This window comes from Pogona vitticeps, chromosome 5, assembly GCF_051106095.1.
Source record: "Pogona vitticeps strain Pit_001003342236 chromosome 5, PviZW2.1, whole genome shotgun sequence".
Taxonomy (NCBI): Eukaryota; Metazoa; Chordata; class Lepidosauria; order Squamata; family Agamidae; genus Pogona; species Pogona vitticeps.
In genome coordinates, this window is record NC_135787.1 from 25,373,574 (window position 1) to 25,397,419 (window position 23,846).

At 39.7% G+C, this 23,846-nt stretch overlaps 2 protein-coding genes across 2 annotated transcripts; both read left to right on the top strand.

Annotated features, from left to right (window-relative positions):
• Positions 1–401: 401 nt before the first annotated feature.
• On the top strand, positions 402–7,469 carry GAR1 (GAR1 ribonucleoprotein). Its single transcript, XM_078376575.1, has 8 exons — positions 402–524; positions 2,312–2,489; positions 2,579–2,733; positions 4,095–4,154; positions 4,779–4,902; positions 5,100–5,102; positions 5,231–5,308; positions 6,609–7,469. The coding sequence occupies exons 2-8, from the start codon at positions 2,321–2,323 to the stop codon at positions 6,620–6,622; spliced, it is 603 nt and encodes a 200-aa protein (XP_078232701.1). The 5' UTR covers positions 402–524; positions 2,312–2,320; the 3' UTR covers positions 6,623–7,469.
• Positions 7,470–11,169: 3,700 nt separating this feature from the next.
• On the top strand, positions 11,170–23,387 carry RRH (retinal pigment epithelium-derived rhodopsin homolog). The gene is made up of 7 exons (XM_020808834.3): positions 11,170–11,532; positions 15,051–15,241; positions 17,108–17,207; positions 18,409–18,562; positions 19,836–20,004; positions 21,081–21,259; positions 21,579–23,387. The coding sequence occupies exons 1-7, from the start codon at positions 11,427–11,429 to the stop codon at positions 21,679–21,681; spliced, it is 1,002 nt and encodes a 333-aa protein (XP_020664493.2). The 5' UTR covers positions 11,170–11,426; the 3' UTR covers positions 21,682–23,387.
• The last annotated feature ends 459 nt before the right edge of the window (positions 23,388–23,846 follow it).

Sequence of the window (23,846 nt, forward strand, 5' to 3'; positions counted from 1 at the left end):
AGAAATGCATGTGTAAAAAAAAAAAAAGAACGAGAAAAGGGCCGCGTGGTCTCCAAATCAATACAGATGTAGGAGCAGGGGATACCTTTATTAAACCACCAAAAAAAATCAAACAACATCGAAAGGTAGCATTGTTTTTTTTTCATTGAGCTAATAAAGCTATCCCCTGTTCCTACATTTGTAGGAAAAAATTAATACGTTTACTCAAGAGAAGAGAAACAGAACCAACTGTCGCTGTAACACTGTTTCTAGGACTAAGCGTTCCCTAAAGATCAATCATCGCTACTTAAAAACTATGGCTTTGCAAGCCGACATCTCTATGGTCCAAAACCACAAATCCCAAACGTCGTAAAGCGGAAAAGAGTAGGTTCTCTGGATGACGTATTTCCGGCTCTCTTGGGATTGGCTGGAGGACTGGCCGCGTGGGCAGGCGCTGTGGGTGCGTGGAGGTTCTTGCGAGTGGCCGGCGTGGGGCTCTTTGGAGCGTGAAGGCTAACCACGTGGAAAGCGAGGAACGGATTGAGGTGGGAGAAATGTTTGTAACGGGCGCTGCGTTCTTTGCAGTGTTTGGGAACGGTCGTTCTCTTGAGTTCCCGCAGCTCGGGATTGGGGGGTTTGCATTTACGTCCCCGTGCCTTTGCCTCCACTTTAAATGACTTAAGATATCATGTCTCTTTACTTTGGAAATATGCACAGACACGTGTTATCAGATACCTAAGGAGTAGCTTTACCAGTGCTGCCATCGGCCTTCCCCCAAGATCCCATGGTCGAGCAGGAATTCGAACCCAGTTCTTGAGTTCTCGTCTGGCTCGTTCTGCATTAAGCGACACCGAGTAGCTGTGCACACATGGAATATTCACGTGTGTGTGATTTTTATCACTTATTTCCTAACACACTTCCCTAGGAGTAAGTCCTATTTGAGTTAGTGATCTTTCTTCCGAGTAGGTATGCATCAGATTCTGGTCTCTAAAGTTTCTTTTCACCTGGTTTTATTTCATTGGTATTTTTGAGTTGTATTGAGTGTTTCCATTCCCCACTCTTTGCAACAGAGTTATTTTAAAAAAAAATTCTGTTCAGATGTTGGAAGCAGAGGTTTAGAGTCATTCATAGGATCTGCAATGGTGGGATACCATATTTGTACACACTGAGAACTGGGGAAGTCATAAAAACAGAAACTGGTCTTTTGTACTACATGCTCCTGATTGATTCATCAGCTAGTTTTGTCACTAGGAAGTTAAAGGGTGATGGGATGAGATATTCTTTTCTATGCCCACCACTGAGCCTTCAACCACTAGAAGTTTCAAAAGCAGCAGGAGTAATACCCAAAATCTGGAGAGCAGGCGTTGTCATCGTTGCTCCCCTTCTTCTGTTGTTACTGTATAGAAATACAGTGAGCCACTGTTTTATAAATGGAGTATCAGAGTACAGATCAAGAGACCTGCGTTCAAATCCCTGCATTGCTATGCTAACTCATGGGTGTGTATGTAAAATCAGGCTTTAAACATTTCATATACCTTGAAAATCCTGTTAGGGTTCCCGTTCATCGTATACAACTTGATGGCATTTAGCGTGCACAAATTAAAGTAATTATATAAAAATGGTGTGTTGTCAGCTTCCTTGGAATTTGGTGCTTTGTCAAAGTGAAGTAGAATAAATAATTTAGCAATAAATGCAAATTACAGTAGGATATATTTGTATGATATGTTCTTTTCATTGAATGGGCACTGCAAAATACAGTAATGAGCTGAAATAGTGGATATTATGTAGGCAAAGAATTATTTTGTTACAATGATTTTATAGGGAATAAGAAAGTATATGGTTTGGGTTGTTTTGCAGGAAAAATGTAACATATTTTGGAAAGGCTTAAAAGTTGTTGTCTGCTAGAAGAGTCGTAGAGTATTCTGTGTTACTTGTAACACTTGTTAGTTCACCCAGCATTATGAATAACACAAATGTTCCACAGAAGGGTTGAGGGATTGTTGCAGGGGTCTCCAAACTTTTCACAGTGAGGGCCACACTGGACATTTTCAAAAGTTTTGCGAGCCGAAGGAACAGGAATGTGTGTGTGCACGCATGTGGCTGCATGCATGCACACATACTCTGTTCGGACACATGCCCCCCCCAAACACACATGTACTCCTCTGCACAGATGCCTCCCGCATGGACACACACACGCCCGCCCCCCAGTACGCACAGGCTGAAGGGAACGGGCCGGACAAAACGGCAATGCAGGCCATAGTTTGGAGACCCCTGGACTAGAGGGTTTGTTACTAAAGCTGTCAGTTTTCACGGTCTTCTCTCTATTCAGCAGAAGAGCAGCATGTCATTTCGAGGAAGAGGTGGTGGTAATCGTGGTGGTGGATTCAATCGAGGTGGTGGTGGTTTCAATAGAGGCGGCCGGGGTGGCGGAAGAGGTGGATTTGGCCGTGGTGGAGGACGAGGAGGCTTCAACAGAGGATACGACCAGGGACCCCCAGAAAGTGTAGTCAGTAAGTTATGTTTCCTCTTAATGGAAATTCAGAGAAGATATTGAGGTACTGTCTGACTTCTGATTTCATTAATTGTCTTTTCTTTGCAGTCGTGGGAGAGTTCATGCACCCTTGTGAAGATGACATTGTTTGCAAATGTACCACTCAAGAAAACAAAGTACCTTATTTCAATGCACCAGTTTATTTAGAAAATAAAGAGCAAATTGGAAAAATAGATGAAATATTTGGGCAGTTGAGAGACTTTGTATCCTTTATTTCAGCGTGTCTGAATGTTTTCTGAAAATGGAATGACTAATACTGCTTTTTGCTTTTATTTACTAAAATTCTGAAAGTGAGACTAGGCAGATGAGTAGGGGATGTCTTTAGGCTCCTCTTTCATGCTAGTCTGTGTGTGTGTGTGTGTGTGCTTGTGTTACTCAGATTCCTGCACCTCATTCTTATTGTCCATATCTTGAGACCTTATTCCATTGCATCCATCTTACTAACGGAATTTGCCAGATAGTTGATGGTGTATGGTTATTAGATTGAAAGGAATTGCACATAGTCCAGTGGATTGCCAGAAGAGAAAGGGATCCTCCCTCCACCCCAGTTTTTCCTTTGGCAGTTTCTATTTCTTTTCTGGGCATAGTGGAGTGGAAGACCACTCTCCTAGTCAGCATAGAAACTATTTTTATTAATGGGAAGATCTGCAAAGAAAAGATGAAATACTCCATTGGCTAGTTCTTGTTTCTTTTGTAGAAAGATTGTTAAATATTCTGGAAATATTCTGTTTGAGATTAGATCTCAGATTTCTGGTTTTGTTTCCTGGCTGCCTGATATAAGAACTTCTTAAACTTTTTGACACTGGTCATTTTACGTTATTATAGATTTTGTAGACTTTATAGGAGAGCTTCATGTTAGAGATAAGAAAAAGAGCTCAATGTTCTCTCTTGACTGTGGTCTCACTGTTTCCAGCCAGAACATATGGTCTATGTTCATAGGTTGTATAAAGAAATTGAATAGCTCTTTCTGGGTCTTCAGAGATTAGCTAAGATTAAGAATTCCTTTTATTGGAATATATTTTCTGAACTAAACATCTGAGTCAAATGTCCATAAAACTTGGTATTACCTCAGATACAGGAATTCTCAGGTATGACTAATGACACTGAAGCCAAAAATCCTATTGATGTAAATTTACACTGTGGAAACTGCATGGTGATCTCATCCACCTTTCACCAGCATAAATTTACACAAGAGGATTTTCCTAATTTTGTTTGAGAAGGACACTGTTTTGGTTTTGCTACACATTCCTGTTCTACCACTTACCAGTTCGTTATTAAATGTGAAGTGGGGCTTGTAATGTACTACTATTCTAATCATGCCTAAAATGTAAACAACAGAAGAGAATGGGGTGATCTTAATTCTTCAGAAATACTATAGTTCACTTCTAACTCAATTATTAAAAAGGTAGCAAAGTTGTACTGAGAGGCTCATTTAAATTAAAATTCAGGTTAGTCATGACTATGCTGAATCAAAGCTATTATGATTGGCTGAAGGGACACTCATTGATATGATTATTGAGAAAAAGTAAAGGTTGTTTATTCTCCTTGAATTATTGTCTAACAGTATTTTTCAGTCAAACTATCAGAAAATATGAAAGCCTCCTCGTTTAAAAAACTACAGAAGGTAAGAGACCATTAATATTTGGTGAATGTATCGTGCGGCACTCATCAACAAGATTCTCATAGTTCTGAACTATATATACGAAACTCTTTTACACCACAAAATGTTATTCACGCATGCCCACTGGTACATACATTTGCATGAAATATTTATGAGGGATAAATATCACAAATTCAAAAATCAAAAATTGTCATTTGCAAAATTATAGCATTGCCTGGAGCTAAGCTTTTAAATTTATTAATATTGTGGACAGTATGCGGTAGCCTTTATTGATATTTTTATTTGTATATCTTGCTGCTTGCACTGCCAGCTATAATTAGTGATAACTAAAGCTGCAGTCCTCTTGAGTTCATTTGGACTAAGCTGTGAGTGAGCAAATGGAGCACTGAAAAATGCAGTTGTTAGCTCTGGTTAACTTGTTGCATTTATCTTATGAGGCTTGGTCATGAACAACTGGATCAAGCGAACCTCACCATTTTAAATAATATCCATTATTATTTGGTGAAGTGGGCTATAGTTAAAAATTCATAGTCATAATACATCTACTAGTCTTTAAGATGCCACAGACTTTTTTGTGTACATGAAAGTGAAACTTGTGCAAAGCATAATGCCGGTCTTCTGTTTTAGTTTTATATCGATCCGGCAAAATTGCTCCCTCTTCAGAGGTTTTTGCCAAGGCCTCCAGGTGAGAAAGGACCTCCAAGAGGTGGTAGAGGAGGGCGTGGAGGAAGAGGAGGCAGCAGAGGTGGAGGTAAGTAGCGTTCTTTCTAGTAATGTGTTTGAGACAACCTCTACCAATCTGATGCCCTCCAAGTGTGTTGGATTACAGTTTCTGCGATCTCTGTGGAGGATTATGGAACTCCTAATCCAGCACAACTCTAGAGCACCAAATTGGGAGAAGCTAGTAGAGCTGCTACTACTGTAATAAGGAAATAAATATCTTTCTAGGAGGTAAGGAAAAAAGCTGTTTTGAAAGCAAGGTATTAGTGAAATCTTCATATAGATTGCTAAAGCTATTTATTCTTATCCACTTGCTGCCATAAAAAAATCTAACTTTCTCTATTTTTATCTGTTTGTAGGTGGTTTCAGGGGTGGCAGAGGTGGTGGAGGGTTCCGAGGAGGACGAGGCGGTGGAGGTGGTGGTCGGGGATTTAGGGGTAAGTATACTCATTTATATGAGTTTAAACAGATGTGGGTCTTGGAATTTTTAGTTAATGTATTGGTCCAGTATTTGGTTCTTTGCCTGTTGTTGTGCTTCAGTAATTGTTTTGGCAATGGAAGATTCCTTCGAAACATATGAGGGGTTTCTTATCCATTAGGAAAGACATGTTTTCCCAATAGCTTGTCCATCAGTTTTTCCCCCATGTAGCATGAAAATACAGGAGAGGGTTAGTAGTATTTTGTGCTGCAGTGGTAGCTCTCAAAAGGTCAGGCTGATGTTCTGAGGATGATATGTTTGTTAACAGTACCCACATCCTATATAGCGTACTGTGCTTTCCGTGCTAAAAGCACAGGAAGTCCCCAGGAGACAGATCAAGGAGGGGATTTCTTGATTGGCAAGAGTGCTAGGCATTTTTAGGTAGGAGCGAAAGATCTTGAGTAGCATGGTGGGGCACCAGTGGTGCTGTTAGGAAGGTGTGTATTTTAGGGTCAGAGAGATGTTGCATTGTGGCATTGCAGTGTCACACAGTAATGCAGTATGTAACACAGATCATAGCTGTTGCTACTTTACGGAGCACTGTCAGTAAATCCACATATCTATTTAGTGCAGTGGTTCCCAACCTTGGGTTCCCCAGATGTTTTTGGATACAACTCCCAGAAATCCTGGCCAGCACAGTTATTAGTAAAGGCTTCTGGGAGTTTTAGCCAAAGAACATCTGAGACCCAAGCTTGGGAAGCACTGATCTAGTGGGTGACACATTGCTGAGAAATCTTTTATAGCTAGAGAAACCTGGTTACTAAACTTGCCCTTTTAAATTATTTATACAGTTTATATGCCACTTTTCTGCTAGAACTGGATCCAGGGCAGTTTGTAGAATAGTTTAAAACTATAGAACAGTATTTCCCAGCATTGAGAAGCCCAAATGTCCTTGGACTGCAATTCCCAGAAACCTCAGCCAGCACAACTAGTGGTGAAGGCTTCTGGGAATTGTAGTCCAATAAAATCTGGGTAAAACCCAAGGTTGGGGACCACTGCTATAGAAGATTATAATACAATAAAATCACAGGCAATAAAATGATTAAATTCAGTTATCTAATTTGAAATGCAATTTAAATTAAAACTTAGTTTTTCAAGGAAAGCTAAAATTGTAAACTGAAATGTCAGTGAGGCTACAGGCACTGGTGGACGTAGCTGGCAATAGCTGTACATTTCACAGACTGTTGTTTTTGTAATTTGCTATGGGCTAAGACTAGATGTGGAAGAACTAATTGTGACTTTCTTTTCTTTCAAACTAGGCAGAGGACATTAAGTGAAGCTCTTGGAAACACAGTGTATGCTTTCATCTACAAATATGAGAAGATTTTTTTAACTTGACAGTACTGGAAAATGGATGGTTTAAATACTTGCCTATCTATGGTTCATGGACTTTGTATTCAAATGGCACAGTTTAAGAAGAACTACAAATGCTTGTCTTGAAATCTACCTGGATCTCAGTCTTTAGAAATTAAATGGAATGTTATTTTGAAACAAGCAATTTTTAAAAAAACCTCATATTGAAGTTGGAAAAAAATTAATCTCTGATAGTTTAAAAGTTTGATGACTCGAAATACCACGCACACATTTTTTTTGGGGGGGGGCGGGGTGTCTTTCCATTTTGGCTTTTGTAATTCTTAAAATGGATCCCATGGGTCCATGGAAGAGTACATAAAGATAACAGAGTTATCGACTAGATTTAATTTAAATTCAGAAATTTATGATACACCCATGTGGGAAAAAATGTTTTTATCGCAAAACAGTGGAGTTGAAACTACACTTGTAGGTGTCCAGTATGAATTGGTGAGATGTGTGTGTTTTTGTCCTGCATTCAGAGCTGTGATTTGAATAGTGAGGTGTCATGCACAGAAATGTGCTGTCATTACACATTGTCAAATAAACCAGAGAAATTTATCTAGCAGTTATTATTCAGGAATTTAAGAACAACTGAAATCTCATATTGGTTGCATCTGACTTGTGGGGGTGCTATCTGTTTAGGAAGACTATGGCAAGAGGCAGCTACTAAATTTCTGTTATTACCGAGGGAGGGGGCACTTAATCTTGAAAAGCACATGGAATTTGTGTTTTTTATGATGTGAATAAACCAGAGTTCAGAAGAGATATTTATAGCATCCTGAAGACCTGTTTAACTGGGAGCAAAGTATCAACATGTCTGTATCCAGGTTTCCATTTCTGCACAAAATTATATATGTGAGCAGAGCTATCCCTTCCAACTTTATGCTGGGGAGTGCTCTGCATGTGCTGCAGGTTGTCTGCTTATATGAAAATGGAGCGGAATTCCAGATATATGGTAAGTCTCCTAAATCTCAACTTTTTGATGGAACTGTTCTTAAAATGTTTTGGATTATTTTTATGCCACTTGGTGTATGAACTAAGCAAATCTGTTCAGTGGTTCTTAGAAAAGCCATTTCTATGCAATCATGTGAATATTTACTCATACCTACTTTGTGGCATGTCTGTGGTTGCAGCCTTCTTTTTTCCAACTGAGCTTTAAAGTTCCGTACATCTTGAAGCTTTAAAAGCAATAGTATTGGATGCAGGTTAAGTGGCACAATGTCTTATTTAAGTCCTGACTTCTCAGTTAGGTTTAAACGAGACCCAAGTGTGACTAGCTCATTAATCTGCGAATGACAAGATTTTGGAGCAGGAAATGTTGTGTTTAGTTTGATAACTTTGCATTTGAACTGATGTCTGAAATAAACTTTCGAGTTTGACAGCTGCTTTTTAACCTGAATCTAGGATGACTGAACCTGTAATTTGCCATATACATTCCTGATGTAAATATTGTAATCTTTCTTCAGCTGCAAATCTGATGTACCTTATTTTTCCGTGTATACGACCCCCCAATGTATACGACAACCCCCTAATTTTGTCCCTTGGCAGAGGAGCAGTCAGTAGGCAGCTGCAAGGGACGGCTCCGTGTCTGTCTCCTGCTGCTGCTGCCTCCGCCGCCAGATCATGTCGCTGCCTTGTCCCCTGCCCGAAGGGAGCCTGCGAGTGTTGCTGGAGGAGGCTGTCCTGTGATAGAGGCAGCAGCAACAGGAGGCAGAGGAGGAGATGTTGGCAAAGGAGCAGCTGCCCTCAGCCGCCTCTTACAGCTGCCCATTGACTGCTGCTGCCGCCGTCCAATTGATGCCTCCTCCTGCCAGGCCTCACCTCCAGTTCACGTCGCTGCCTTGTCCCCTGCCTGAAGAGAGTCTGTGAGTGGTGCTGGAGGAGGTGATCCGGTGGCGGCGGCAGCAATCAATGGGCAGCCGTGAGAAGCGGCTGATTGTGGCTGCTCCTTTGCCTCTGCTTCTGCCTCCTTCAGTGTACAAAATGACCTTCGGTTTTTCCTCAAATGATTTTATGAAAAAGTGTCGTTTTATACACGGAAAATACAGTATGTTTCATACAGATTTCTTTTTCTCCTGCTATATTGTCTTTTATGTTCCTTACTGCCGTACCAGAGATGATTTCAGGCTGACAGATATCCTAAAATATATTTAGCAAATCTTGGTCTTAACAAAAAAAGCAAACAAAACAAACAGTTTACGTATGTTTTCCTTCTTTTGTCCTTTAATAATAACAATTTATTGTCATCGAATGTATATACACCGTATACACACACAACAAAATTCACAAAGAACACTCCGAGACCAGATCAAAAACACACCTACACCCTCATAACAATCCCTAAATCCCAAAACCCCACCTAAAACTCATAGTATCCACGTGACATACAACACAACGGACCATGTGATAGTAATACAGTCCAACAATTCACTGCTGGTGATTCTTAAGTTCTTAAGTGCAGTTATAGCTCTAGGATAAAAACTGTTCAAAAATGTTTTCCAAGTTCTAATTGCTCTGTATCTTCTGCCAGAAGGCAACAGTTCAAAAAAGTTATAAGCAGGTTGGGAAGAGTCTCTGAGAATATTTAGTGACTTCCTCAAGCAGCAAGATGCAAAGATGTTGTCCAAGGTTAGAAGATGAAGTCCAATAATATTTTGGGCAATTTTAGTAATTCTCTGTAAAACCTTTTTGTCCATTTCAGTGCAACTCCCATACCGTGAGAGGATGCCATATGTTAGGACACTCTATAGTACTACGATAGTAGGACGGAAGTAGATGCTGAGATAGATTTATCTTCCTTAGTACCTTGCAATAAGAGACTCCAAGGCATGCTGGGCAGAAAATTTCAAAAGTCATTGTGATGCTAGAAATTTCTTCATTTATGTATTCTTGTCTTTCTGATTCCCCAGTCATGTCTTTTCACACAACTATCTGAAAACATTTAATCCATTTCTCTCAGGGTAAAGTCTGACTGTCCCTGCCCTCAACATTGGAGTCAAACCCCTGTACAAAATAGGGGTACCACAATGCCGAAAAGGCTACTCCGAAGTATGCAAAGTGCTTAAAGTGCTCCCAGAAGGAGGAAGATCTCCCCTTCTGAAGGCTTTTGTTCATTATGGGGGACATGTGTGAGATTTGTTCTGCTCTGCAACTTATTTCCCTATCCCAATCAGGAAGTACAGTAACAGGCTTTGAAAAATTGTTTGGCTGCCATATGGTTTTGTGAGCATGAAGGAAGAAGACAAGGATCAAAAGACTGGGTGTGGAGACAGAAAGCTAAAATAAGGAAGAGATACAAAGGGATTGGTAACAGAGGTAGACAGTTCGGCCAGATTCCAGACGAATGATGGGCATTGTTGATGGGGGGAGGAACTCAGAAGAAATGAGGAAGAGGAAGCCAAAAATTCAAGTAATAATTGACACAACAATAAGACAAAGGGTTATGTTGGTCATATAACAGCTTGTTAATAGGTGCCACTTCTTTATGAAGTTTAAGAGGACAGGTGCCTTTTCTCAGTAGTTTCCAATGAGCCGTATTTTTCCGTGTATAAAACACTTTTTCCTTAAATAACTTGAGAAAAAATTGAGGGTCGTTTTATACATGGAAGGCAGCTCTTTACCACTGCCTTTTGCAAAGGCTTAGCAAAATGGAAGGGGAGACGTTTCTCAAAGGGACTGCTGCTTTTCTTTGCCTTTTGAGAAGGCAGGGAGCTTAGCAAAAAGGAAGATAGAAATGCTTCCCCATCCTTTTTGCTAAGCTCAGTGCCTTCTCAAAAGGCAAGGATGCAGGGCTTGGCAAAAAGGAAGGGGAGGTGTTACTCTCTTTTTGCTCAGCTCCGTGCCTTCTCAAAAGGCAAGGAAAAGTGGCACTCACTTCGACAGCCACTTTCCTTGCCTTTTGTGAAGGCACGGGGCTTAGCAAAAAGGGAGCTCTTTGATCCCTGCTTTTTCTAATTTGGGGTTAGAAAAAAAAAGGGGGGGTCATCTTATACATTGGGTTGTCTTATAAATGGAAAAATACGGTAAAAATCTTCCCTGGGTTATTACAGAAGATGGAGAGGGATTTTTAGGCAGGGGTAAACAGAGTAGGGTTTTTCAAACAGATAGGCCTGCATGGGAGAGGCCAGACTTCAAGTTTACAGATATTTTAAGCCAGGATTTCAAATTATCACATGAGTCTGCAAAAAACTATGAATAGGTAGATTTTGATTCAAGCTGACATGCATTTTGTCTTGTGTCAGAAGAGAATAATAATAACAATAGAGATATACTTTTACTTGATTGCTGCTTGCAAGCATTTTAGCATGTCAGAATTCTGGAGCAAGTTGAAAACATAAAGTCTTACCAGTTTTTGGCAACATTGAACGAAAAGAAAGGAGGGGAGGGAGAAAAGTATGAAGTACAAAATCTGGGGTTTATGCGACAGCTAATCTCTTCAGTAATAAGGCCATGAAGCATAAGCATCTTGTTGAAGCTAGACACAGCTCTGTGCTGTTCTTTGTTGAGCTAACAAGCCTCCCCCTTTCAAAGGCTGGGAATGTAAACCCTTTTTTCTCTTTAGCTGGAATCCTGTTGGGAGCATTTCAGGAGAGAAGAACTTGTTTATAAGACATTTTTATGGAGCAAACATTTGCCTGAAAAGGGTTGATGTATTTCTCCCCCCTGGTGAATGGCCTTTTGGAAGATTGCTCTGGAGGGGATTTCTCAATTTTCTCTTCCCTGCAATGTTTTTGAATGATTCTGGTAACCCTTTGGAGAGTGAAAATGAGCCTCCGTCAGCTTTTTCTCAGACTGAACACAACATAGTCGCAGCTTATTTGATAACTGCAGGTATGAATATTGGTAGAATCTGGAACTAAGTAAGGTTTACTAATTAACTGAGGTATGTGCAACAGAAAAGTAAGAGAAAACCTGACAATGTTAATTAACTTTACCGAAATGTACATAAATCTAGAAAGAAACAAAATAGGACACTAAGAACAGGATTGGAAGCTGTAGTCTCAATATGTGGGATCATAAACTTCAAGGCTGCAATTCTGTTTGCATTCCACCGGATGTAAGTCCAGTTGACTTTGGAGTTTACTCTGATTAGACGTGAATAGGATTGCTCCACTACAGGTGCTGATTTCTGTCAACGTGCAAAATAATATAATCCCATATAGGAATGTCTGGGCTCAATAAAAGGATGTATTTTTTCTGTGCTTTCAGTAGAACAACTTGCCGGAATAAGTAACCATGTAATTGTCTCTTAAGTCTCCATTGACGTTTTCCTATCAAATGTCTCATTAACCCTTCAAGTCAATCTTCATATGGTGTGATACCAGAGATGGTCCAATTGGCATTATCCTCTGTCACATTTTTGTTTATGAGGTTTTATGCTCCAGCTTCAAGTGGCTATGTAGACTTGGCATTTGTGAAGAAGCAGGAACTCATCAGTGCTGTCCTCTTAAAGAGCAAGTAACTGCCTGTTTCAATTGCAGTTTTGAGTGCTTCATCATTTCCATTTCTGCATCCAAGAACGCTTAAGAATAACCTTTTGCATGCTTGGTTTGATCAGTTGCTCTCCCCCATGTAATCTTGTGTTCATCTTATCAAAAATATTAGGATTGCTAGAAGAAAAATGCTTAAACCAGACGTTCTTGCTTATACCATATGTTTTAGTTCTGAAGGATTTGGGGATCTAATGATATATAGGGCATTTTGAAAATGACCAGCTGTGCTCATCCAGGCGTGGAATAATGGTGACATGTAGTAGTACAATTAGGGTTGGACTTCAGGGCTGAAGCATGTGGTCCTGCAGGCAAGCAGGTGTGTGTGTTCACCAGTGACCACCAGCTGGTGACAGATGATGGGGCAAACGCATACGGGACTTACATAAGACCCTTGGCTGATACTGCTTGCTGTAGCACCCATTCTCTCTCCCCCCCCCTTTGCTGTAATCTGAAGGCAGCTGGTTTGTCATGTCCATAGTTATAAATCTGTCCGTTGTCAATTTTAGGTTAATTTTTTATTAGTGTTTGTTCCAAAGGAAATTCAGGTAACATGTTTCACAGAAGGAACAAATTCTGTTTTATTTCTTCCTGTATTGAGGATGCTAGGATTTAAACTCTGAAACTGACCAAGTTGAGAGTATTTTTCTTTAGTATAAGAATAGTTGTGTCAGGTTTTTCTAATATCTTGAGAACATAGAAGCAATTGTTAAAACATGCAGTAATAATGGAAAGAATAGAACGCAAATGTGTGCCTTACGTAATACACATAATCATCTAAATTTTCCCCCACAATAAAACCTTTACATCCAGGGTTTAAAACTGTATAGCTGTACCATGAGTAGCCCATAAATGCAGGAAGATTAAATTTCTGCTGCCTTGTGAAATGTCCAGTTTATGATGGCACTAACAAACAGTCTATGGCTTCTGAAAGTGCGGTCCTGTACCTGATTACCTGGGGTAATTGTCTTTGAACTAAATAGGATCAATTTCTGAATTTCTAGTAAAGATTGGGAGACTTGGAGCCCCCAGTGATGTTGAATTATTACTTTCATAATGATGGTGGTGATGATGATAATGACGGTATTCTTAGACCTGCAGAGCTGGAATGGACCCTATGGATCATTGCATCTCTGTTTGAGAGTCTAGATATCTTTAGAAGGAGCCCAGGCAGGTCCTGGAGCGTTTTCATCTCTTGGCTACAACAGGGACAGTCGTGAACTAGTAGTTGTCCGAATACTGGACTGCAGACCCCTTCTTTCCTTCTAAACTGGCTATGCCAGCTAGGATTGATGGTAGCTGCAGTCCGACGGGATCTGGAGGGCCATACATTTCTGGATTAACTTTTTCAATTAAGTTTCTGTCAGGGGTATTTTTTTTCATTCCCCACCCCCAAGAAAATTTCAGCATGTCTCTGTATGAAGAGTGTTAGATTTGCCTCATTCTTGTTATCATGGAAACAGAGTCATAATTGCTTCAGAACATGGGGGGGAGGGCATCTCCCTCACAAACAAGCTAACCGGACTTTTCTTTGAGGAAATGCCTCTTCCTCACAGTAGATAATCCCAGGGATTCAATAGGTAATATGTGCCATGTGGCAGCATTTGGAAGTTTAATTGGCTAGGAATTAATCATCCTTTGAGACCGGAGTGTTCTGCTCCGTTTCAGGCCATAGCTTTTATTGTTCAAACAGACCAAGAAGAATGACAACATTTGCTCTTTTAAGGCGCAGCTTTTTGTGTCTCACGGGAAGAGAAGTACTTTCTGAACTGTGGTTTAAGATACTTTGTGTTGGATGATAGTATGTTTAGGTGGATATCTGCTGACAGTCATCCTACATAAAGTTGCCTACGTATTTACTCTCCCCCCAAAGCCTTTTAAATTTAGAAAAACTGCACAAACCATCCATGCATGAACAAGTGAACAACACATGCCCTGCAAACTGCAATTAAGCAAATGACTTGTAATGTGTTCTATGCACAGCTGTCTTCTAAGAATGTTTGGATTCTTCAGCTTTTCTTGGCCATTATCACAATTAACCATGGCCCATGTCTTAGAAGCTACCTACTTATGAACTTTTAAATCCGAGAAAGAGAAATGCATGGAGCCATGATTAGCAAAATTAGAAAGTTGAAGATTTTTAAAAGCCAGTTTAAAAGGTGGCTTTTAAACATCCCATCAGCAGCAATGACAATAAAAAAGAGAAAATAATTACTACCACCGCATCTCAGAAGTTAATATAAAAACAGGTAACCTAAAAAAATCAACTCCACAGGGAAGTACCAAAACGTCAGTGGCAATATAAAAACATGGGGTTCAGATACATTATTACATCAACAAGGAGTTAGAGGGGAAAGGTACATCCCTGAGGATCTTTATACATACAGGTTTGTAGAGGAGTCTTTCAGATAGCTTGGATCTGAGTCATGAGGCCCTTTAAGGGTCATAAGGAACACTTTGAATAAGGCTCCAAAACCTGGCAGTCAGTGAAGCTGCAACAGGAGGTCGCACATTCCTGGTAACCAGCCTTAGCCAACAGCATTTTGCACCAGTTGGTGTTTCCAAACCATCTATTTTAAAAACAAAAGCAAGACTTTTCTATAAAATTATATATTCTATCAATTTTCATAGCAATATACTAAAAATATATGCATACTTAGTCTTCACTGAGTCTTGCTTTTGAGGTTTTGTAGATAGAAAATTTATTTAAAAATGACCTTACTGAGTGATGATGAGCTGAAGTATAAATGGTCCAGGACTTCAATGTTGCTGCTTAGCTTTATAATGTAATTTATCTGAACAAATGCATGCGGATGCTAATTTTTTTGCTTTGTTTTTCCTGTTTTGATCTTTTGACAGGGGTCATAAGTCTTCTCAGTAACATAATCGTTCTAGGTATCTTTGTTAAATATAAGGAACTTCGGACAGCAACCAATGCCATTATTATTAATCTGGCTTTCACTGATATTGGAGTGAGTGGAATTGGTTACCCCATGTCTGCAGCTTCAGATCTGCATGGAAGCTGGAAATTTGGTTACACAGGTTGTCAGGTACTTAGATGTTCAGACATAAAGGACCAAATATATTCTGTTTGACTCTGTACAAAATAAGAGTACCCAGCAGCACATTAGAATTTGGAAAACCAGAAAACTATTAAATACCTTGAGTGAAGAATCTACCTACCTACCTACCTACCTACCTACCTACCTACCTACCTACCTACCTACCTACCTACCTACCTACCTACCTACCTACCTACCTACCTACCTATCTATCTATCTATCTATCTATCTATCTATCTATCTATCTATCTATCTATCTATCTATCTATCTATCTATCTAATGAATTAATTAGTGAATTAATTAGTGAATTAAATGTATACCCCGCCCATCTAGACTGAAGTCTACTTGGGGCGGCTGGTCCAGTCCTACTATCCAGAATAGTGGAACTGGACCAAATATTTGTGACGTGACCATTAATTACATCAATCTATGATTAACCTCTTTCTCTGCTTCTTTTTTTTGAAACAAAACATTCTGGACTGATTATAACGAGAGGCATGAATAGATTGCTTCTTTGACACATAGAATAGTAAAGAACTCCATGGAATGCAGTAGGTGTGCTCCAAGAGTTAATAGCTGACAGAGTAGGCTCTAATCCACAAAACTGACCCTGTAGTAAATCTGTTCATATTTGGCAGAAGGCTGGTTGTAAAAGATTAATGTGGTTCTCGAAATGAGTCCCTTACATATTAATTCAAGTAGCATCAGCATCACCTTTGCCACTAGGTGGCTACTTTGGGTAGCGCAGGGAAAGGACTTCTCACACAGGGATGCTGCTCATCCTTCAGCTGTAAGGAAAATTAGAAGCCAGTAGAAAGACAGAAGGTGGCCAGATAGCTCAAGTAAAGTTGAGCGACTGGGGTTGGGAGTTCAGTTCCCCACTGGGCCTCTTGGGAGAAGAACTTGCCTATGCAGTCTTCGGCAAGCTGCACAGTTCCTCAGTGACCCCAGAAGATGGGAATGGTCAACCACTTCTGACAAGCTAGGTAAGAGGTGGGTCAAAGAGAAAGGGTGAAGGAACATAGCAAGTAAAGAATCAGGTATGGAATCCACTTGGCCCATGGACCTGATGCAGGTGTTGTTTGCCTGCATTCCCCAATTAAAAAAATAATAATTAGAACAAAATATGCACAAAGAACATAAATGTAGTATGTAAAACTGTGTAAAAAACAACGGAATAAAATTAAATTAAAACCAGTAATAAGGAATATCAGTATTAAAAAAAGCAGTCAAGTTTTGCTGAAAATACTGCAATGGAGTTGCTACAAGAGCCCTACTGTGGATGGCGTTCTGGTAGAGCAACCCACAAGGCCTTTTTGGTTAGCTTGGCAGCAGTTCAAAGAAATGCTTTCATAAATGTTGGCAAAAGATGTACATGTGTGTGCAAAATATTACGGTATCTTAAAGAATAACAGTTCTGTTTTTGTGGATTTTGATCCACAAAAGCTCACAGGGAAACAAATCCCGTTTAGGCGTCTGGGTGTGGAGCCAGAGACCGGATGTTCAATTATCCACTGTGCCTCCTTGACAACTGGCTGGACTCAATGATCTATAGGGTCCCTTCTAGCTCTGCAGGTCTTAGGTTATTATTCTAAGATAATTTTTTTTAGCTTTTAAGGTGCTGGAATATTTGCCCCTCCCCTTTTTTGCCAACATGCTAAAACAAAGTAATATGGTTACCTTTTTGGAAACCATTTCATAAACAGAATATAAATGACATGTGGACAGCTGCTTCCTTCTTGAGCTCTCATAAGCTTGTTAACTTGGACATCTGGCTTGACAGGTTAATGAGAAATTAAGAACGTTTTAAGAAAATGGTGGATTAATACTTTATACTGTGTCTCAAATTTCAGATCTATGCTGCTCTGAATATCTTCTTTGGAATGGCAAGTATTGGTTTGCTTACAGTTGTTGCTGTCGACCGTTACCTGACAATTTGCAAGCCCCATATTGGTATGACATGTATTTGTCTCACATTTATGAAGTCTATGATAGATTTTAGTTATTTACCCAATATGAATATATTTTGTTATTTCTTCATGAGCAAATTATATCCTAGTCTTCTATAAAGTGTGACTTTCTCTTTTTCAACAGATCTTTCTGTTATTTTAGCAGAATTACTCTTGTTATTGATATGGAGTTAACATCATATATAGAGTTTTTTTTATTGATGTTGGATACAGGAGATCATGTATACCAGATCTGAAAAATAAGAGATAGAAAATGATGAAAGCAGGGCAACAAGTTCAGTGGCTGGCTTGTATGTTTGTGCATCTGCATGCATGTATGCAAGATAATCTTTACTCATTTGTTCTCCCAGTCTTTTGGCCTACAATTCCTATAAGCCCCAGCCAGTATGCTCAGTGTTAAGAAACCACAGGAGTTGCAGTAGACCAGAATATTTGAAGTACAGAAGGGCATGAATCAGAAAAATGGCAATTTGTTTCTATTCATGATTCATCAAGGTCAACAAATCACAAATCACAAATTGATTTGCTGATTCATTTTGCCTTTAAAACTCTATAAAATCCCACTCCCAACACCTAGAGGCACCAGAATCACAGAGAAGCTTTCCCTGACTCTCCTCTACAAGGTTTGGTGAAGTCCAGAAAGACAAAAAAGTGGGTTCTAGAGCAAATCAACTCTGAGCTATCTCTACAGACAAAAATGTTGAAACTGAAGCAGTCCTACTTTGGGCACATCATGAGGAGGCAAGATTCTCTAAAATAAAATATGAAAATGCTGGAAAAGGTTGAAGGCAGCAGGAAAAAAGGAAGACCAAATATGAGTTGGACTGACTCCCTAATATAGTCACAAGCTTGAATCCGCACGAACTGAGCTGGGCTGTTGAGAACAGGACATTTTGAAAATTTCTCTTTCATAGAGTCACCATAAGTTAGAGACAACTTGATGGCATGTACGAACACCAACAGTCTATAAGTCATATTCTAATTTTGCCAACCCAAGATAAAATTTGGAATTAATAAGAAGGAGGGTTTCCCCCCCAAAGTGTGAATAATTTAGGTTGATGATATTGTATATTTAGAGATTTTAGCATTTTAATACCATGACAACCTTTGTGTATGTGCTTCAAAGTAGAATGTTACAAGAGACAAGAAAATGAATTGAAATAATAATGTATGCTTGTCAACAGGTAGTAGACTCACGGCAAGGAACTACACAGCCCTGATTCTTGCTGCCTGGATCAATGCAGTTTTTTGGGCCTCCATGCCGGTGGTAGGCTGGGCAAGCTATGCCCCTGATCCAACTGGAGCCACTTGTACTGTAAACTGGAGGAAAAATGATGCGTATGTTTTCAATCAGGAGTTGCGTCTATGTGTTTGTAGTCCTTTAATCTGCTTGCGTTTATAGTTGGCATCAAGGTTAGGCACGGTTGAGCATCTGTCCCTCCAAAGCAAGGTGTCACTAACTCAAGCCCCTGAAACTTCCCCATTGCAAACTGCTCTTATGTTGACCTGCTTCTCACTCAGGTTCAGACAGCAGTGGTAGTGAAGCCTGTACTGGTTCTGTGCCTGTCAGGCAAGGAAGTGCTGGAAATAAATAGAACAGAAGAGGGAGCAACAATAGTTCGTGACAATGGCAGTGAAGAGATAGACTGTGGTGAAGGGTACCTTCTGAGGAACCAGCACTCCTTGTACCATGAAACTTTCCTCAAAGAGGCCATTGGGCTGGAGCTCCCATCAGACCTAGCCACCACAGCCTATGCTTCAGGGATCATGGGAGTTGAAGTCCAATGAAATTTGGAGGCTCCCACATTCTCTATCCATGAGTAAGAGAAAGGGGTTAACTGTATTAATCATTATATATCACAATGTGTTGTTACTGGATTTCAACAATGATAATCATTATTGTCGCAGGAATTAATTTTTTCCAGTAAAACTTTATTTTATTGATTTTTTTATACCAAAATTCTATTTGGTTGCTTATGTTTCATTTGAAATTGAAAATTAAACATCCTTAAAATCAAAAGGCAAGCTAGTTTCCTATTCAATATTTATACATATGAGGAATGATGGAAGCTGCCGTAGTGATATGATGAAGTGCCAGTTGTACATAATAAGACACATGGCTGACACCCTTTCAGATCACCACAGCAGCTGCCACAGCTGGAGTTCAATCAGGGGCTGAACATTGAACAGGACACTGGCTTAAGCATCCTTTGCCAGTGCACTATGGATAGACTGGGGAAACAGACATGTATGAGTCAAAATAATTGTATCTGTATATTAAAAAAAGGGGGGGGACATTGTGGGCACTTGCCTGGGACACATTGGCAGTGCAATCCTATGCACATTCACTTGGAAGTAGGACTCATTGAATTAAATGGAATTTACTCCCTGACAAGTAGGAATAAGATAGTCATAATTTGCTCCCTGATAGGTAGATTTACGATTATCACCTTGGTGTCTAAACAGGCCCAAGATACTATATTTCTGTTTTGGGATGTTGTGTCACATGTTTAAAATACACTCTGAACTTCGTAAAAGGTTTCTTGGGTCTAAAGTAATAATAAATCCAGAATGAATGAATTTCTGTAATCTTTGCATTTTTCATTTTCAGATCCTTTGTTTCTTTCACAATGTCTGTAATTGCTGTAAATTTTGTCATCCCGTTATCCGTTATGTTCTTCTGTTACTACAATGTTTCAAAAACCATGAAACAATATACCAGGAACACTTGTCTGGAAGGCATCAACATAGATTGGTCTGATCAAGTAGATGTAACGAAGGTATGGTCATTCTGACAGTTTTTCTTCTTTTTTCAGAAAGTCTCTTTCGATGTTGAGAGGTAACAGTTAATAAAACATGTATAGAACTGTTGGTCTTCCAGATGTTTCGGAATATAATATATTCCATAGTCCTTTAGCCCATGCTGGCTGAGTTTTTGGGTAGTTGACATCTAAAATATCTGGAGAGCCAGAGGTTCCCAATGCCTGCAATTAAAAAAATAATCTGTTAGTGATCTACGTGAGAAATGTGGGCAGTTCCTATCTGGAAATGCCGTCGTCTCAATGATTTTATTTACATTCCAGTAAGCATGTAACATTTTTCTAACTGATTCTTGGTTTGCATCACAAATTCCTCACTGAAGTTCTTTGCATTGACATGGTTTATGTATTGTGCACAAAAGGACAGCCTATAACCCACCATGTTCTGGTGTTTCTGTGTTATGTCACCAGCGGATTCTGATTAGACATAAATTTGATATAAATGTTACCATGGAAGGAGGTTAATGGTTTGGCATAGATTGCTGTAGTGTCTGACGAAAAATGCAAAAATGAATGAAATCCGTGGAAAAATATTTAATTTATAAATATTTGATCTAAACTATAGTTTAGAATATCAAATGTGCTTAAATTTAATAACTGACAAATCAGTAAACTGAAACTGATTTGATGCCTTCAAGGTCTGTCAGATTGTAAGCATTCAAATACGCACATTCCAAAATCTTGTTAGACAAATGAATCTGCTTTTAGCAGAGATGATAAACTTCTGTTTTTGTTATGATGACTAACTGCAGGTTCTGGAGCATTTTATTTACTTATTTATTTTGTATCTATCTAACCTGCCTTTGTAAAAAAAAAAAAGACCTAAGGTAGCTTGCATCACTAAAAACACCATATCAAAAACTAAACAAGAATGAAAGAAACATTATATTAAAATGGTAGGTAAAAGCATGACTAAAACAGATTTAAAAGCAACAACAATACAAACCATCCCATTTTGAAACCTCTTCTCTCTCCCCCCGCCCCTATAGTATATACAGACATTACAACATATTTTTCTTTTTTCTTTTCTTTTACAGATGTCAGTTGTGATGATTTTAATGTTTCTGCTGGCTTGGTCTCCATACTCTATTGTATGTTTATGGTCTTCCTTTGGAGATCCAAAGAAAATCTCTCCTGCCATGGCAATCATAGCACCACTGTTTGCCAAGTCATCTACCTTCTATAATCCCTGTATTTATGTCATTGCAAACAAAAAGTAAGTAATTCTGTTGCAGGATAGAGTGGGAAGGGGACAACACCTCCTTCATCATTATCATGAGTTACATGTGGACGGTTTGTGAGTATCGAGAGGTTACTGGAGGAGAACCAGTGACTGCGGCACACCTTTTCATCTTCCTATTAAGAGGTGGAGTCGATTTGGCCCAGGGGAAGCGTAGCTGCAACAGTGGCATAGAGGAGGAGGAGGAGGTGGTTAGCACTGTGAAGCAGTCATGGGGAACATCATGCATAAGAGTGCCCACCAAGCAGAAACTGCCACTGATTTTTAGAGTTTAATTCAAAATGTCCACCTGCAGGTTTCGAAGGGCTATCTTCGCAATGATCCGGTGTCAAACACGAAAGGAGATCACTATCAACAATGTCTTGCCAATGAATGTCTCTCAGAGCACTATTGCCTAAGGATGCTGCCGGAAAGCACCGCTATTGGAAAACACTGCTGCTATGTTTACGTCCTTCTCATAGCTTTTACATGAGGATTCCTCCAAGATGTCAGATCTGTTTCATATATAGTCATGCATTATTCTGCAATAACTTTGTCTCCTCTCTTGTCAAGTGACTCCATAGTTGGATCTCTTGTGGCTGGAGTGATATAAACATTGCAAATCCTTTCTTCATTGCTGGCCTTATTGTTAGACAGAGTGGGGCAACTTTCAGAGGTGGCAAATTATGGGAGCACCATCGACACATTCATGTCGGTTCCTTCTAAGTCATTTGGCCATTCTTCTCTGCCTTTTCTGTGTGTACCACATTTCCTGTCCTACCCATGCCCCATTTAGTCTCTTGCCTTCAAGGGGATTGGAGATACAGTCTCTTTGCAAGTGCTGATGTAATATTCAACACACAGTGGTGGAGAGATTTCATCTTGTCCTTTACCCTCAGTCGGCTAAGCATCTTGGTCCAACCTTGTTTGCCATGTTAGAGACAGAGATACTGCTAGTCCAGGCTGCATGAATGTGCTGGCCTTAGTGTCATAACATCAGGAAAGCAAGCTTTGTACTCAGTCCTGATAGTAGAAATGGAATTGTTCTTGGATTGTGCCCAACAGTGCAATTGACCTTAAGTTTAGATTCTGGACTTTATTTTACTTCTAAGTTGAAGCATACAATGAATATTTTTCTTTCCCACTGCCAATCCAAACCTTGCTGTACAACTGCCTCTATATTTTGGACACACTGGATCAAAAGCAGAAACAAGTTTGCCATTCTTGATTTTAAGAAATGAATGTGCGCATGTACTTCCACATTCAAAACTCAAAAATCGCAGTGCCGTTCTGCCTAAATGGAGTTTAAATCTGCTGGCCAGATGCGAAACACATTTGTATTGGGGGTGAGGGAAATACTGTTTTCTTACAGAAAAGAATAATAGATTTTAAAAAAACTAAAGACATGATATGGATATCTATCACCATGCATATTGCTAGCCAATGCATATTGCTAGCCAGCTACACTCTGACTTTAAAAAAAGATTTCAAAAATATGATGAAAATAGACATGGGCACTCCCCATCCTGCCTTTGCACCACAATGGTTGGTTCCACATGGCACTTGGCTCTGTTGTTGTCATTGTGCCAATCTCGGAAGCAGCCCAGCCAGCCCTTCCCTGCTTCCCTGTGCAGCCAACCACTGCAGTGTGGAGGCAGGACAGGGAATCTCCCCAATCAGCTGATGAGTGGTTGGCTGTGTGGGGAGGTGCGGAAGGGCTGGCTGGGCTTCTTCCGTGATTGGCGCGACAATGTTGACAGAGCACCGCACAGAGCCCGATAGCAGCCCAGTCAGTTCTGGGAGGCAGGATTGGTCCACTGCAGCACCTGTGGTGCTACAGTTCATATTTGCTTCCCCAAGGAAACAAGTATGACCATGTCTCACTGAGAACCTAGCATGGTGTGAAGCATTAAGCCTACTCTGCTGATGCTGGCCTAAGTGCTGATATTGGACCTATCAGCCCTTGTCCCATCACCTTCTGCTGTCTGGTGGGTATAGGGATTTATGCAGACATACAGGTTCCTGTATTTCATCCCCAAGATCTGACCTTAATTGTCCCACTGATTGTGCCATTAGTATGTACCATAAAACAAAATAAAGACTTTAATTCTGAGTAATGTTGAAATGTGTGAGTGCAAGTCTGTTATCAGTATTGAGTGAATGACAGTGAAAATAAGATAATAAAATGTACTAGAGTCACACATGCATTTTTGAACTGCTTGTAACAGTCATGTCTTACTAAAGTAACAGGGACATTTTTAAAATATTTGTAATACATATTAAAAAGCAATTGAATTCCATAAGAATAATGCTAAATAGAGCCATACTTCTTACCAGCTTTGTTTATTTCAGAATAATCGTTTGTGGCCACATTAACCCTCACTGAAAAGAATCCACTGAAATGAAGTCATTAAATCTGACAGATATTCTGTACTAAAAGGCATGTATCTGATTATTTTGTAAAAAAGAGCAGATGACAGTTTACATTTCCAATAAACAGAAGGCCACCTTTCAAGATTATTGTGCTCTGTTGGTTATTGGTGCCATCTGTTACTAATTATCGGCACATTTAATTAAACTCTTT

Coding starts and splice junctions, on each gene's coding strand:
- GAR1 (XM_078376575.1), top strand. CDS start 2,321: ATGTCATTTCGAGGAAGAGGTGGTGGTAATCGTGGTGGTGGATTCAAT. Junction 2,734..4,094: donor TTGGGCAGTTGAGAGACTTT/GTATCCTTTATT, acceptor ATTGTCTAACAG/TATTTTTCAGTCAAACTATC. Junction 4,155..4,778: donor CGTTTAAAAAACTACAGAAG/GTAAGAGACCAT, acceptor CTTCTGTTTTAG/TTTTATATCGATCCGGCAAA.
- RRH (XM_020808834.3), top strand. CDS start 11,427: ATGTTTTTGAATGATTCTGGTAACCCTTTGGAGAGTGAAAATGAGCCT. Junction 15,242..17,107: donor TTGGTTACACAGGTTGTCAG/GTACTTAGATGT, acceptor CTCAAATTTCAG/ATCTATGCTGCTCTGAATAT. Junction 21,260..21,578: donor TATGTCATTGCAAACAAAAA/GTAAGTAATTCT, acceptor GTCCACCTGCAG/GTTTCGAAGGGCTATCTTCG.